At 29.4% G+C, this 16,783-nt stretch overlaps 1 protein-coding gene and 3 long non-coding RNA genes across 6 annotated transcripts; 1 reads left to right on the top strand and 3 right to left on the bottom strand.

The window, feature by feature from the left end:
- Positions 1 to 1,686: 1,686 nt before the first annotated feature.
- Positions 1,687 to 4,410, bottom strand: LOC123274267. The gene is made up of 6 exons (XR_006511474.1): positions 4,172 to 4,410; positions 3,061 to 3,147; positions 2,768 to 2,980; positions 2,531 to 2,680; positions 2,275 to 2,436; positions 1,687 to 2,170 (listed from the first exon to the last, which is right to left on the bottom strand). It is a non-coding gene; the product is annotated as an uncharacterized LOC123274267 (long non-coding RNA).
- An 841-nt stretch (positions 4,411 to 5,251) lies between these two features.
- Positions 5,252 to 6,907, bottom strand: LOC123274275. Its single transcript, XR_006511478.1, has 3 exons — positions 6,833 to 6,907; positions 5,549 to 5,856; positions 5,252 to 5,455 (listed from the first exon to the last, which is right to left on the bottom strand). It is a non-coding gene; the product is annotated as an uncharacterized LOC123274275 (long non-coding RNA).
- A 200-nt stretch (positions 6,908 to 7,107) lies between these two features.
- On the bottom strand, positions 7,108 to 13,398 carry LOC123274276. Of its 3 annotated transcripts, XR_006511479.1 has the most exons (5): positions 13,320 to 13,398; positions 12,313 to 12,581; positions 10,247 to 10,531; positions 9,902 to 10,143; positions 7,108 to 7,191 (listed from the first exon to the last, which is right to left on the bottom strand). It is a non-coding gene; the product is annotated as an uncharacterized LOC123274276 (long non-coding RNA). The 3 variants fall into 3 exon arrangements; XR_006511481.1 differs by lacking the exons at positions 12,313 to 12,581; positions 13,320 to 13,398 and adding an exon at positions 11,716 to 11,762; XR_006511480.1 differs by lacking the exons at positions 12,313 to 12,581; positions 13,320 to 13,398 and adding an exon at positions 10,742 to 10,908.
- A 692-nt stretch (positions 13,399 to 14,090) lies between these two features.
- On the top strand, positions 14,091 to 16,100 carry LOC123274269. The gene is made up of 5 exons (XM_044741836.1): positions 14,091 to 14,580; positions 14,658 to 14,697; positions 14,780 to 14,983; positions 15,212 to 15,532; positions 16,044 to 16,100. Exons 1-4 carry the CDS (start codon positions 14,567 to 14,569, stop codon positions 15,434 to 15,436), a joined length of 483 nt encoding a protein of 160 aa, XP_044597771.1. The 5' UTR covers positions 14,091 to 14,566; the 3' UTR covers positions 15,437 to 15,532; positions 16,044 to 16,100.
- Positions 16,101 to 16,783: the final 683 nt, after the last annotated feature.

The following is a 16,783-nucleotide window of genomic DNA, read 5'->3' on the forward strand; positions in this document are numbered from 1 at the left end:
TTACAAAATTTCAAAGCAGCTATAGATGCAGGTTTAATCGTACATGATTGTGACATAAAAAGATGGGCCTTACAAGCTCAAAAGAAATTGGTGCGGAAGATTTCCGTTTTAAAGCATCAACAAAGTGGATCGCGTCATTCAAAAGAGCACATCGCATCGTATCAAGAAAAATAAATAAGTTTATCACGTCCAAAACCATTGAAGATAGTAAATCATTAAAACAGCAAGCTGAGGAATTCGTCAATAATGTAAAACAAAAAATTAAAATTTATGAATTAACAAACGTATATAATTCAGATCAAAGTGGTTTTCAGTTGGAAATGCATTCCGGTCGAACTTTAGCTGTTGAAGGAGAGAAGCAAGTAGAATGTCTTGTACAATCTGTTACTTCTACTACTCATAGTTACACAGTTCAACCAACTGTATCCGCTGATGGAAAGCTTTTATCCCCACTTTTTTTGGTTCTAAAAGAACCAAGTGGTATAATTGGGCCAATAGTTGAAACAACACTTTTTAGACCTCACAATGTATACATAGAAGCAGCAAAATCCGGAAATCTTACATCAGGTACAATTATTCTTTATTTTTTTTTCTGGTTTGCGCATAAGTTATTGTTGATACAAATAGTTCATATTTTTTAATTTTCAGATCATTTCAAAATTTGGTTGGAGAGGGTGTTTTCCAAATGTGGGCCCAAAATCTTTATTACTAATTGACTCATGGACTGGGCATTGTCCTCAAGTTGTACAAAGCGTTAAACCAACAAATAAAGATACTGAAGTAATGATCTTACCAAAAGGTACAACTGGGAAAATTCAACCGCTTGATGTTTTGGATTCCGAGTATGGAAAAATTTTGTTCGATATTTTTCGGATCGTACAGTTTTGATGAATTTGGACATAAACTTGCATTTACGAAATAACATTATAAAATTACAATCACTTACACATATCCAATTGTCATCTCCTCGGTACATAAATTTATTCAAGTACTCGTGGTACAAAGTGGCTACACAGAAGTAAAACCAGATGAGTTCGAAAATCCTGTGGATTTTGCATTTCACGGATCATGCAATTCTCATTGTGAGGTTCCTGGTTGTCAAAATATAGCAATTATCCGCTGTTCATGGTGCAAAAAGTCGTTGTGTTTTCAACATTTTTTCATGAACATCACGATTGCAAAACATATATTGAATAGATCTGCATATGACAAAATGATGAATTTAAGTATTAAATTTCATAAACATCAGAAATATTAAATATTTTTGTAAAAAATTATTTTTAAATTTAATTTGATTATTGTAAAGCATATATTGTAAGCATTTTTTCTTTTTTCTTTTTTTTCCAAAACAAATTCACATTACATGACATTTATAATATTTGATGTCCCGATACACAAAATAAAGTTTGGGATGAGAAGTAAACAAGTAAGTAAAATATTAAGATATAATATTATTATTATTTTCCAAATGCTAGAAATGTACAAACAAATTATTATTGATGAATTCATATCGAAATTAATATAAAGAACGATATTTTCTTGGTGGTCAATGTAGATATGCTTAGGAATGTTCACCCCTAAACTTAATTTTTCGGAAAAACCCCGAAAGACGTATTCTCTACTTTTTTCCTCTTCCGATTGCCGTTGGTTTCATTGAAATCCATTGAATAGTTTTATAAAAGTTTTGTGATTTTCAACCCTTATAACTTTTGTTCTATCCATTGTTTTATTATAAAACCAAAAGCATTTTTCATGATTTTCCACCCTGAAAATTATGCGATTGGTCCCATTCGATTATTTAAACTGCAAGTATGCGAAACTTGAAAAACACCCCTTTGGAGGCTAAACTTTGAGGGGTAGTTTCACCCCTAGAAATGTTGTGCCGCAGATAAAAAAAAATACGTGTCTCTTAGATTTCGACGGAGAATAACATATCTCAGTTTAATCATAATCGGAGGGGGACACCGAAGAGAGTTTCCTTGTAAGTAGAAGCTGTTTACAAGTTCATAAAAATGCGGATAAATTTCGACCTCTTCCGGCATATCGGACACCGGCCATCTCTAACTCTTAAGGAACAGGACTCACACACACACACACATGTGTCTACACTCGGTGTACGCAATTACCGCTCGATTTACTCGACAGCAGCAGCAGCGCTGGTTTTCATCATCTGAAAATATTTGAAATCAAAGTAAAAAGTTAATACTTGTAACACTTGAAAAATTGATTATTGATTTCTTAGCCAACTACTATTACTTATGAATAACAATTTACCATCTTGTTCACTATCTGAATCAATGACGACAATATCATTTTCAAAGCGTCCCGCGGCGGCAGTCCCTGAAGTTCCAGGATTATCTTTATTATCGCTGTCATCAGATCCGAGACGAAGGGTATCCTCAAGTATATCTGGCGCCGCATTACCTGAAGGAGACTCTATATAAAAATAAAAAAAATTATCAAATTGGACATATAATTTTCAATAAAAAATAGTTGTACACTCTATAAATAAATAAGTTTTAAAAATCACCTTCTTCTCCTCTGCCAGCAGATTGGTTTAAAAGAGGATTCTAGATTACCTCTGCAACCACATTGCTCGTAGAAAATTCTTCAGCTGGAGGTTGAACTTCAGGACTTGATATTGGCAGCGATCTGGAATTAACTGGAGCAGTCGATAACCCTGAATAAAAGCATTGATTAAATTAGACTTATAATCATCAATAAAAAATATTTAAATACTCTGTGTATAAATAAGTTTAAAAATCACCTCCATCTCCTCTTCCAGTAGATTCGTTGTGAAGCGGATTTTCGATTACCTCTGCAACTACATTAACCGTAGAAAATTCTACCGGTGGAGGTAAAACTTCAGAATTCGGAGTTGTCAGCAACCTTGGAATCGAATGTGCGACGTCGTTGTTGTCAGATGAGGGACTTTCATGGATATCTACCACGTCAATATTCGCTGAAGTAGTCACTAACTCTGCATAATTATAAATTTGTAAAGTTTAGATGTAAAAAATTAAAATATAATCACTAAAAATAATAACGTTTAAAAATAACCTCCAGCGTCAGTGTCCAGAGATCCAATTATAAGCGAATCTTCAAGGAATTCTGCATCCGTATATCTAGTCAATGTTCGATGTGATTCTGGAAAAATAGAAAAATACATAATCATCGTGTTCATTTCTGTTGATAAATCGAGTGCCTAATACAAAAAGGGTGCATAGCCACAAGTTAATAGGGATTCATGCTAAAGGGCACATAACAATTTTTTTTTTGTGATTCTTCTTAAAATCACTCAAAACACAAAAACCTGTAAAAAAATTCGAGCATTCTAAAGATAAAAGGGCGCATAAAAACATTTAAGTTTTTATAAAAAAAAATTTGATAAATAGCTTTACAAGACATGAAATAAAAAATTTAATGAATAAAAAATTTCTTAACATTCGGTCCGTACGATTGCAGTTATATATTTCTCTAGACTAAAAAAATTTTGAAAAAAAACGCTCTGAAACGTATTAGGTTATTCAATTATCTATTTTGCAGCAAAAGCGTTCTTTTCGAAATTCTCATTTATTTAAAAGAAAAACACAAAATTTCAATAGTTTTATAATCATGAGTGCAACAAGGATAGTACCGTTTGCTGTAGTTAGTGTACCGCGAAAAAAAGAGAAGATCGGCTGTTAAGTACTCAAACAATATTGAAATAATAATAATTTAAAACTATTTTATACAAGCAATGGATCAATAAATTAATTGAAAACTAATGGGGTTAAATTAATTTTCAAATAATAACAAATTAATGCAATCACGCATAGTTTGCAATTTTTTAAATATTTATAATTGTAATTTTAAAGGAGTGTATGTAGTTAAAGTACGCCTTTATGACTCTACCATTTTTTAATTTTAGGCTAAAAATGAACATTTTAATGAATTGCTTAGAAAAAAATTTATAGGCCCCTTAAGCTTTAGATCATAAAATTTTTCAATTCCTGACGCTAAAAGACGCATAATTACACACGCTCGTTTAGCGTTAGTCAATCAATAATTCATTTTTAGGTGAAGAATGTGCCTACCAGTCGATTGGTAATAAAAAAAAAATTATGCGCCTTTTTATATTTTGGCACGCGAAATATGACATGAACGGCTAGTGAAATTAAAAAATAATTACCTCGATCGGATTCCTGGTCCAGCCAAAATCTGTACTTGCGCTCTCCAATGAAAACCCTAGAGTAGGATTAACGGAAACTGATTTTTATGCGGTGTCGAGTCACTTAAACTACTAGGAACATACGTAGCCGTAGCACAAGACATATTAAGTCTCCGTCTTGTGGATGTACTTCGTGGTCCAGAGTAATCTACAGACGGTGTTAGATAATCATTTGATTGACGCAGCACGGTTTTTCGCGCTTGAAAGCCGGTGACGACTGCTGCTGGGTCTTCCCAAAGGTGCCAAAACTTTTCATTCCAGTGCTGGTGGTGTTTACATTCCAAGTTGGATGTTCATTATTTCTTAATTGTGGAAAACGTGATTTGAATTTCGATTCATGTCGATAATCAGGGAACTCATCTTCACCAATAGTTTCTGAGGCTTCGACGTGTTCTTTCAAATTCTGGAAATATAAGAAATACATTATTGTTTTGTTTATTGCGGTTAATAGCTGCTATGTGAATAGCTAATAAAATGAAAAATAAAAAATCATTACCACGATCGCATTCCTGGTCAAGACTATAATCCGTACCTGCGCTCTCCAATGAAAACCCTAGAGTAGGATTAGCGCCAACTGGTTTTTTTTTTTTGCGGTGTAGAGTGTTTTAAACTACGAGGAACATACGTAGCCGTAGCACAAGGATTATTTAATCTCAGTCTTGTGGATGTACTTTGTAGTCCAGAGTAATCTACAGACGGTGTTGAATATTCATTTGATTGATGCAGCACGGTTTTAGGCGCTTGAAAAGCTGGTGATAACTGCTGCTGGGTCTTCCCAAAGGTGCCAATACTTTTTGTTGTAGCGCTGGTGGTCTTACGAAACGAATCAATACTGTTCACATTTACCGGTTGTATCTCATTCGAAGTTCGATACCTATTGCGTTCATCTTCGACTCTTTTAGATCCTCGATCTCTTTGAAAACTGGTGACTTGATATCGGACTCTAGATAAATAAAAAATAGCATGAAATGAGATAAATTTATTTTTGAAAACAATCAAACGATATTTATTAAGATGTGAAATGATATTAATCTTACTTTTGACTCGATTTAAATTGTGAAATTAACTCGTTCATATATAGCTCTATCACTTCGATCAAGAAAGTTTCGATTGTTATTTGTCCTGTTTCAACTAAATTTCTTAAATCACTTATGTGCTGATTTGAGAAATGATCAATCACTGGAGTACTAGACTGAGTAGATTTTAAGAGCAGTGACCCGTTTTGCAGGGCACTTTTCATTGTCGCTAAACCAAAATATCAAGCAATTAATAAAAATTATATAAACTCACTACAATAAGATTTGAAAGTCGTTCTATAATAAATAATAAATGTCTCACATAATAATGTAAATATCGATAGGTCCCCAGTTCCACACTGCTCGATCAAGTCTTGAGCGAAAGTTCCTGTGATATTTATCACTCTTATTGGTCCGGAACTTTTAAAATTCTGTCCAATCTCTGTAAATATCTTAAATATTTTGGCATTTCTTTATAAGCATCTTCAATTTTTTCAGCTTCTTCCAAAATTTTATTAAAAGCTTCTTCTCGAAGACTTATAGGAACCAATAGCAGTGCCTATGAGAACTTTAATGCATCATCTTGACTCAGTATCGGTAGTTTTTTTGGCACCATTCACGAGTCAAATTCTTAAATTCATAAAATAAGAACAATTATGATTATACTATCTTATTTGAAAGTTATCAAATAAGGTAAAAGCTCCAATTATTGACAGGGTGTAAATATTGACACCCTAAATTATTTTTAAGTATATTTAATGATCTGTAATATGAATAACTATCAAATAAATTTTTATTAAATACTAATTAATTTAAAAATTTAAAAATTACTGCCAGTTCAAAATATTAAATGTTAATTATTAAAAAAAATAAACTTAGTACCAGTTCATCAAACCAGCTTACGAGCGTCTATTTTCTTAACAAATATTATATCAGAATTTTATAAAAATGAAAAATCGAAATTAATTGTATGCTTCTTAATATTCACATAATGGGTGTCAATAACTAGTTCAGAATTTTTAAGTTGAATCTCATATTGACAGCCAGTCGACAGAACTATGACGCCTTTTTTACTCTAAAAGTTTACTGTAAGAGCTTGAACTCTACTGATTCAATAAATTATTTTAAAATTAATTTTTATATTTTTAATAGTAATTATGTAATAAAACATTTATGGAAATTACTATTAATAAACTTTACTAATATTGATTACTTAATAATAACTTTCGATAAATAACAATAAGCAGATGATTCGAAACATGCGCGGTATAGGTCTCTATAATTTGGGTTAATGCATGTCAATAATTACATCTATCAGTTTTTAACCTGTCAATAATTGTTATAACCAGATACTCTATTTCATTAATTAGTCAATATTACTGATTATTATTTAAAAAAAAAAAAGAAATTGATTAGTAAAACATCACTTGAGAGATTACCACAAACAAAATTCAACAATATTAATAATTGATTTCTTAAAAAAATCAAATCATAACTTTGTCTCTCATAGTGTCAATAATTAGGGCTTTTACCTTATGTGGTTTGAAATGCGAACTCTATACGAGTTTTGAATTCTTTAAATTATTTATTTGAACTTTTCATTTACCTTAACTACATTTTTCCAGTCATATCTAACATTTTTTAATGGAAAACTTTCTCTGATGGAGGAGATCAGTTCTTTTCTCTAAAGATGAAACAATTGTGTCAATATTGTTGCATAATGTTGGTCCCTGCTGTTGAAGAAAGCCAAAAATTGCGGAAAATAATGGTTGTGATCGTCCACTGCATAAGCATAGCATGATTGGAAAGGACTGAAGGAAAGAAAAATGAAAATTATTATTCAATGTTTAACCATCATGACGTTAGTTTCATGTGGAAGGTATATATGAAAAAAAACTTACTTTTATCACCACGCTGTGCAAGAATCATTAATAATGTGCTGATTTTGGGTGTTTTAGGTATTAACTGTAATAGATCAAACAATACAAAGAATTCAACATTTTTGTATATAGAAGTAATTTTTTTGTAGATTGGTTTAAAAAAATTAAAGTAAAATAAAGACGAATCAACTGAAATACAGTGATTCCTATAGTGAACTAATAATAGTAGTAGTAATAAAATTTGAAGTGGTACCGATACTAGATTTGCAAATTAACGAAAGAAAAAGAGTTGGATGTTCCTGCCATTCAAACAGTAGCTTTTTACTGATTAAAACAAAATTTTATTTATTGTTTTCAATCAAATGGAAAAATAACTTTGATAGTAAAATTAAAAAATGTATTTTAGTTTAAAAATTCTTTTGTTTGCTTAAGATCATCTAATTTTTTCTAAATTATTTTTAATTGAAGACTATATTTTAAATTGAAACAACTTTTGTCATAGGGAAAATATTTTTGATGCATGCAAAGTTAATTAAGGCTAGTTTATAATAAATGAAAGTTATTTTTTCGTTGACAGGAGTCTTGTAAAATTCTTTAAACTCAATAGATTTAAAAAAAAATTTAATATTAATAATAAGGTGCTGTTCAATTTATTTATTTATAATAAGTCTGAAAACGAACTTGAAGTTTTGTTTGAAAAAATTAATTAAAAGTACTAATGTTTAACAATATGTTATTTGTTTACGAATTGAACATTTTTTAATACTTTTGTGAGCATGATATAAATTGACATTTTTCAAAAATATTGTTTAAGAATAAAAATTAATGAGATTTTTAAATAATTTTTGTTTGAAAAGTTGTATGCTTGAAATATTATATAGTTTTTTAAACATATTAATGAACGAAAAAAAATTATCTTGAAGCTCAAAGTATAAGCATAAGTATGGAAGCTTAAATTATAGCTTAAAATACTATTGGTGCGAAAATTTATACACGTATATGTTAAGTATAGTCTTAGACATTGTCGTTTTTGAACCATACAATATTTTCTTAGCTTCTTCTTTCTTTAATGTTTTTGTGTAGTAAGTATTGAATGAGATAAGCTTCAATTAGTACATCTAACTATCGGTATAGGTAAAAATTACCTACTTTCTCGGTATATTCTGAAAAAATTATTTGTTCTCATGAACATTCTACTCTTCCAGGCTAAATCCATTATGCTTCCTGTGGTAGTTGAGTCTCATAATAAAAATAAAATGAAGAGTAGAAATACAAGTGTCAATTCCAGCTCGCGCTTGCGTGCGTTTTTTCCTTTTACATTTAAAAAAAGAGGATGTGGCAAAATACAACCTCGCCTGATATTCAACGCTTGATACGATGAACATTTTATTTTTCCCGATTATACTTTCGAAAAATTTTTTGAACACTAAAACATGACTAATTTCCTGCCAAATGATTTCACAAGAAATTGCAAACAATATCTCTTGTACAAATCAATTGATTATCATGCGGCTTAGGCAAATTGTCGTATTTTTAGGGTTGTTCACTGATCTAATTTGTATGTTACATAAAACGTAACATCGTTATGTTGCATTGTAATATTTCACTCATGCTTAATTAATTTTGGTGATTAATGCTGCATGCCTCGTTTGAATGTACTCAATTTACTTAGCTCCTTTTATAATTGTAAATATTATAAAACAGTTATTTGGTGTTTTTCAGACTGTAATATTCCTTAACTTTGGTTAGATAGTATTAAAAGAAAGGATTCGGTTAAGAAGTCAAGAATCAAACGCGAGAAAGAAAAGAGACTAATAAATTTGTTACAATGGGTCTGTGATTAAACTTTAACAGCTACATAGAGTCTACTTAATTATCACTTGAAATTAAAATTGTGGTGCGATTGAATAAATTTTTTTTTTCAATAAATTTTAATAATTTGGAATAAATTTATTCAAATTTAAATGATGAAAAATGTTATTAATCATTAAGAAATTATTTAAAAATTACAAATTATTCAAATTTATTAATTGATGTCTCCAAATTTGGTTTTACTACCTTTTTTTTTTTAAATTAAAATTTGTAATTTTTTCATGAAAAGTTTTTGTGATTTTTTTTCTACCAAAAATTTACAAATTCTTGCAATCAAAATCTTAACTAACTAAATTTCAAAATTTTGAAGAATCTAAAAGTCTTGGGAAAGAAAAACTACTTTTTATTTTTTGTCTTTAGATATATCGATATACCCCTTGACTTTCGGATAACTAAAACGACAAGTACAGAAATTTCAAATTCCAAGAAAATTCAAGATATTTAAATTATTTATTTGATATTTATATTCATACACCTATAAATTCAATAATTTTAAGAGATTTTAGTCATAGTCATTTTCATAGTTCACAAAATTTTTAATTCATTTTATAATCAGCACACAATTCGGAATTGTAATTATTAATATTTTGAAATTATATAATATTTTGTACATACTGTAATTTTTATCCCCAATGTAATAAAAATTATTGACTTTTTTATGCCAAAAATTCAGTCAAATGGTAGCTGATAAGAAACAATTACACATGTATTGAAATTAAATCAACTTATTAATACCAACGAAAATTATTCCATAAATTTTTAACTATATATAAATCATATTTATCACGTTAAATTTCAATATACATAATTATACGTATTACTTTTTATGCAACTGACACTAAAAATTCTGAATAGAAACATGCTTTCATAAATGTTCCTAATATAACAAAGTAAATAAATTAAATAAGCAATGACAAACTTACTTGGTTACAGGTATCGATATATATTATATTTTCGGTATGTAGTCGTTCAAGAATATCTTTGTCAGCGAAAATAAAAGCTGACTCATCATCAGCGGTACTCAAAGATCCTTGATAGTAATGCTTAATCAATGGATAATTATTGAGCATATCCTCTAATTTTGCCAACGTTTTAGGCACGGCTGGAGGTTTCGATCCACGTTTGGGCATTTTCATTGGACGATGGCTAGATTTTTTCTCCACCCCTGTAATACATATAAAAATTAAAAATTAATTTATCAATTATTTAAGAATGTAACTATTATTATTGTTAGCATTTTTATTACTTAAAACGAATCACTTATTTACCGTTTACGTTGAAGATTCTTCAGTCCATTGTTGTTATGATGCAAACCCCTTGGATCGATATTTTCTTCATCTTCTTTTTCGTCGTGATTTTCGTGTAATTTGGTTAGGACTTGACAACCATTATTCCATAACCACAAGTTTGCAGGACAATCGTGAGTTTCTTTATATATACATGTCAATTTGCTTACTATTGACGATCGATAAAAACAACAAAGGGAATCCCTTCGTATTCAATAATATCTCCAATTTCTAGTCGGTTATCTTAGAATGATTCATTCATGTTTTCTGTTAATTACAATTAAACTTATAATAAGTAATTAATATCAATAGTTTTTATTAGACTTAAATAATTAAATTATTGAGTTGGTTGATAGAAATAAAAAAAAAAAAAAACAATTTTATGATATATTTACTATTACATCCGTGTTTTTAAGGATATTCGCACACAACAGGCGTATTGAGCTTTATTTCTCAGGTAACTAAAATTAAACTTACGTTTCTATTAATTTTTAGACTTCAAAGTATTTTTGAAGTTAAAAAGTTATTTTGGTGAGTTAATAAGGTGTACAGCAATTTTACCAAGGCAAACTTAAGATTTTCATCCTGGATATACGGGTGGGTATCAAAAATAATACAACTGTTCTTTGTTCTATCAAATTAAAAATTAAAAATTTAACATTTTTTATCAGCACGATTAATTTGACATTTTTAAAAAATATTGTTGAAGAATAAAAATTGATAGGACCTTTGCAATAGTTAAATTTCTATGAAATCTGCTAAAAAAAGCATCGAATTTTCATAGAAGGGGAATGAAGCGAAAATAAGTAAATAGCTATCATCTATCGTCCACGATTTAACGGTCGCAACCACTCACAAGCAGCGTGGAGCTATATGCACATCAAAATATGGCCGCATGTTGTCTTTCGAGTGTTATAAATTAATAGCGGACAAAAGATACGACACACAGTAGTTGGAATTTTATAAATATCTATTGTATTGGAAGTCCTAATCTGTACATATAAAATATATATATATATATATATATATTGTGTTTAAAAACTTGTCAACAGCGATAATGAAATAACGCTTCGTGAAATTCCGCACACAAAGAGAATGGAAAAAAATGCAGGATTATTAAAATAAGTAACAGTGACGCTACTATAGTGACTTATTTACTATGCATGTATAACCTTCGTTGGTCGCGCTATGAGCGAATCGCCGCCTAACAACTACTCAACCTATAGAGACTCGCTAAAGTGCGAGCGAGAAACTAAAAAGCGCGACCAACGAAGGGATAAGTTTATAGTTTATCTCAGTTGTAAAATAAGTTGAACCACTATAATATGAGTGTATGACGCACTTATACTTGCGATCTACATTAAAAATTGTATTCGATTATCACCGCGGCGAATTGCGTTTTAACTTATTAAAACTAGCTGACTAGAAAGAAAACTTATTGACTGATTAACCTTTTTAACTATAACAGTTCGCACCAAATCAATAACCAAGCACTTTATTTTACTTAAAAAACATTTTGCATATAATCAAAAAATATATTTTTCATCACAAACAAAGAATTATTTGTGATGAAAAAATAAAGATTATTAAATGGGTAATAGATTTTACATTATAAATATTATAGTCATAGTACAAATAAATGTTTAATACCAACAATCGAAAAGTTACCGCGTTGATTCATTATATGAAATGCAGACATAAAAATTAGTAATAGTAATAAATTACTACAGATTTTTATTATTAATTACACATGGAAAAATCGATTTCAAACTAAATTCACATGTAATAATGATCAAAAATCACTGACACCTATACTACTGTATCAAATATAAAGAATAAATTATTTAATGAAAAATTTATTTAACTGTTGAGATAAATTTACGTTCTCTATTCTAATATAATGAACATTTATTGTTTTCATCAAACATTAGATTTTAGTTATTTAAAAAGCCACGGAATAACAAATATATATGAATAGAATATTTTTACTAAAATCTACCATTAGTAATAATTATTAGAACAATGAAACGGCAAAAATTAAATCATACTTTTTTTTAGAATCTGGTTAATATTCTAATGTCTTTGGTGTTTTTGTCACAAAACATATCCGCTCGAGTCGAATACCAAGCACTGACTGAAGCTGAAGACGAGAATCTCTTGAGAACCGTGATGTAGTATGTTGGCTTTGCTACCATCGTAAAGTACAGAATTGCGCATGCGCGTGATATGAATTTGGATTGGTTCATTTATCTCCAAAAGAAATAGCGTTTCTCGACCGTCTGCATAGTGTGTATTCTTTTTGTTGTTACTTGTAAAACTAATTAACCGAATAAAAATGTCAATAAATAAAACGTTAAAAGTATAAAAAATTATTTTGTGATAAAATTGTTATTTTATGACATCAATTACTACAGAAATGTAAGTAATGGTAAACATACTGAATTAATTAGTGATGTTGTGATAAGTTTAACCAGTGATCTTGTTGGTTATTTTATTTTTTTTTAATGAAAATTAATTTAGCAGATATTTGATAATTTTTTAAATATTTTTAACAAATAAATAAAGGCAAAAAAAAATGAGAAAAAAAATTAAAATGCAATTTTTAAAAACGAATTTTTAGACCAAATTTGTTTGTTAAATAAAATCACAAAATTGTCAAGTGACTGCTAACTTTAATCTCATTTTTTAAAATCAAATGTTGTTGAGATGATATATTTTAATTCAAAATAAATAATATTCGTTGTAAGAAAAAATAACATTGGAAAATAGTTGTATATAATCTTCGGAGTCTTAAAATTTTTGTCAGAGAAATTAGTGCAAAAATTTATATATGTAGAGATTTTTATTGAAAAAAAAAAAAGAAACAAAAATTATAAAATTTTTTCTAATATTTTTTATGTATGACAATTTATTTAGTCGAAAATATACTAAATATATTAAGAAATTGGCAAGTGTCTGATGTTAATTTTGAATATAATCAAGGAATGAATTAATTTTTAAATATTTTGCATTATTAATTATATTATTATTTATTATGAACTATATTGACACTTACATTTTTGAATTAGCTGATCTAATATCAAAGTTCGATAATTATTAACATCTCATTGATTTTAATTGTAATAATGTGCCTTCACTGATAAAAAATTTATTTGAATCAAGAGTCAAACTCTTGAACCAAGAATACATACCATTTTGAAGAAAATTATTTTCTTCAAAATGGAATTCTTAGTTCAAGAGTTTGGCTTTTGAAGTCAAGTCAATTTTTTATCAGTGTGATAGTTTTAAGAAGCATTTTATTGTTTCGATATGTCTTTAATATGTCCTTTTTTACTCGAAAACATGGACATCCGTCGTCGTCAACGATTCGGAACCTATAGGTTTTCTTTTTGAATGCTACAACTATCATCGCGATTCACGATATAAGAGATGGATCCAGCGTTACTTGTGTGCAGCAAGAAATACAGAAATTAAGTATTGCGTAAAATTATAGCGATACGGCAATAGCCGACCCTTTCGTGTTGGTACACATTATCATGTTCGTTCCACAATTAATGAACGATCTGAAATAATTAACCGTTTACGTCAGGAAGCCATGGTGAACAACTTTGCCAAATGAAATTGTAAACGCAGTATTTAGAGCGTAGTATAAATAAAGTATAAATAAAAAACTTTATTATTAGTTTTAAGTATCACACCGTGAGAAATATTAATCAAAAAAATTTTTGGAACTAAATCGTTCAACAAAAGTAAACTACTTTTGCATGAATGAAAAATTAATATAATTACCAATCATATTGTCCAATTCAAGTAATTATAATTTCATCAATAATTTCTCCGAAAGTCATATTTTTAAAATACTCAGAAATTGACTAACTTATATAGTTGCATGCTCTAATTAAGAACAGTCACTGAAAATTAGACATAGTTTTTTTGTTGATTTCTCCTGTGGATTGTTGTATAATAAGAAAACTAGAATCCATCCTCGTTAAGTTTGAGTGCTAATATTTATTCTTGTTACACCAATAATTATTTTATATTCGTGGTATTATAGATTACCCATTGCCAGAGCACTTGAAATGCGGCCAGAAGCCGCAAGACGGCACATTCACAGAGAAAGGCGACTGTATTAGCCACCAATACCTAGATCATTTGAAGAGCTAGGAGATCTGATGGATGAATATCCGCCTGTCCAGGGTATTTCTCGCGGAACAAGAATTGCAGCCGATGGCTCGGTGGTGTACTTTTTCGGATCTACTGAAATGATAAATCTATTAACTTCTGCAACAGAATTTTACGTCGATGGGACGTTTAGAGTAATTATAAAATACAATTCGACAAATATAAGTTTTAGAATTTGCTGATGTCTGAATGAAATAAATTTTTACTATAGACGGTTCCAAGAACTCCACGAGCTGAAGAAAATGGATGTGGTTAGAACTGATTTAAATAATTGTTAAATGTGTTGCATTTAAATTTTGGATTATTACGAATAATTTGTCCTTAAAATTTTAGGGGATTCCGGTCTTATTTGTACTTTGCAGCTTAAGAACTAAGGCTTTGTATAACACAATTTGGGAATTTATTATTGCAAGAGTAAATGGAATCCAAAATCGTTTACAACGTGTAGTAATTGATTTTGAGGCAGCGATCATTTCATCGATTAAAGAAACTTTTCCTTTAGTGAGAATAAGAGGCTGCTGGTTCCATTGTTTACGAGTGAGTTTATAAATTGCGATGTTTATTTCTATAAATGTTTTTTTCTTCATATTAAAATTTAACAAAAATGAATTTCCTCAATGTTCCTCACTATACACTTACGCGCGCAGGAATGGCCCTTGAGGACAACCGTTTTTCTAATTTTTCGGCAATATATACTTCAACTATTTAACTATAATATAAAATATACAATAGTTTCACTTTTGATATTCTTATAAACTTTTCCAGGCAATGACACGCAAGTGGAATTCCTTACGACTTCCTCAAGGCAATGATAAGACACTAAAACTGGCTTGGGCTTTATCTCTTCTTCCTCCGCAACTTTTTCACGAAGCTATTGGAATTATTGTTGAGTCAGCGGAACGTATTGAAGCAGAGCATCCAAATGTTTCACTGTTTATTTATTATTTGTATAACCAGTGGCTACCTCTTGCAGACATCGTTTCTGTGTGAAACTCCCCATGGCGTACCAATAACTTCGCAGAATCTTTCAACCGCCATTTGGTAGCTAGATTGAGTGGCGAGTATCCATCACTATTCACGTTTTTGGTAAGTGAATATATTTAATATAAATTTTCATTTTTATTAGCAGGAAGTTAAATATTGAAATCCACATTTCTATTGAAGATTTTAGATCTTCTTGATTAGTTTAGTTTTTTCTCAGTAATAAATTTTTTCAAATAAAATTGGATCTTTGAATTCCGATAAAGTTCATAGTTACTGTTGTTATCTGCACAGTAAAAAACTTGGCGTCCTAGCGTTGAAAAATTTGGCATTAAAAATTTTTATCTAAAATTGAATACAACATTAAATATTGAACACAAAAATTTTTAATAAAAAATTTTTCGACGCTATGACGCAAAATTTTTCACTGTGTGCATAAAAATAAAATCTACTCTATGAGAATACACCAGTGACTTTTGGAGAAATTTTAGTAAGCACCATATAATATTTCCCTTATAATTCAATACTATTTTCCTTTTGTTATTTAAGAAATGAAGAATTCAATTTGTAATTAGCTCAATCTGTAGTGTATAATTTCCAACTAAATATTTTATAGAACAATTAGAAAAGTGATTCATGATACACATATAAATGGCATCGATTGAATGAAGGAATGGACTTGAATCGCCATCGTCGGACAGTCCAACGCAACGAAGATTATCGTATCTATCATCTTCAGGCGTCTTTGGCGTCCGGAAGGTAAAAACATGACATATATCTAATTAATAATTATATTTAGAAAAATAAATATAAAAGTTTTTTTAAACAGATTTAACTTGCCAGAATTTTTACATGCTGCAGTCAACAGACAGATACACGAAACAATGCTGATGATTATTGACAGAGATCAACGTAAGTTATTATTATTATTATTGTTGTTGTTGTCATTGTTATTCGACACTATCATTATTATACACTAAGAAATAACATAGCTTCATAATTTATAAATTCGTTAAAAAATCTTACATAAATTTTAAATGAGTTAATGAACATAAATATTAATATAGAATTGATACTTGAGTTTTATTGTAGTGAATATTTACTTACCTGGTAAAATTATGACAAATAAATATACTATAACTAAAGTTTCTCTTAACAGGGGAACAACGATTACAGAACGTTGGAAATATATCAAACATCGGTTTGTAGGATCCTGATGGCAGTCGTAATTTGTTACGTCCTGGGACGATACAAATGTAATCAACTGCTTGTTTTACGGTCAGACAACTAAATGCCTTTACCCTGGGAGTGGCAGTCACACTTATTGACATATCTCTTTGATTTAGAAACTTATTG

The sequence above is a fragment of the Cotesia glomerata genome, unplaced genomic scaffold (assembly GCF_020080835.1).
Source record: "Cotesia glomerata isolate CgM1 unplaced genomic scaffold, MPM_Cglom_v2.3 scaffold_28, whole genome shotgun sequence".
NCBI classification, from domain to species: Eukaryota; Metazoa; Arthropoda; class Insecta; order Hymenoptera; family Braconidae; genus Cotesia; species Cotesia glomerata.

What these genes read in the sequence shown, in the direction of transcription:
- LOC123274269 (XM_044741836.1), top strand. An exon ending in AGCTGAAGAAAATGGATGTG is followed by an intron (nt 14,698 to 14,779) that starts GTTAGAACTGAT and finishes TTAAAATTTTAG; the next exon opens with GGGATTCCGGTCTTATTTGT. An exon ending in GCTGGTTCCATTGTTTACGA is followed by an intron (nt 14,984 to 15,211) that starts GTGAGTTTATAA and finishes AAACTTTTCCAG; the next exon opens with GCAATGACACGCAAGTGGAA.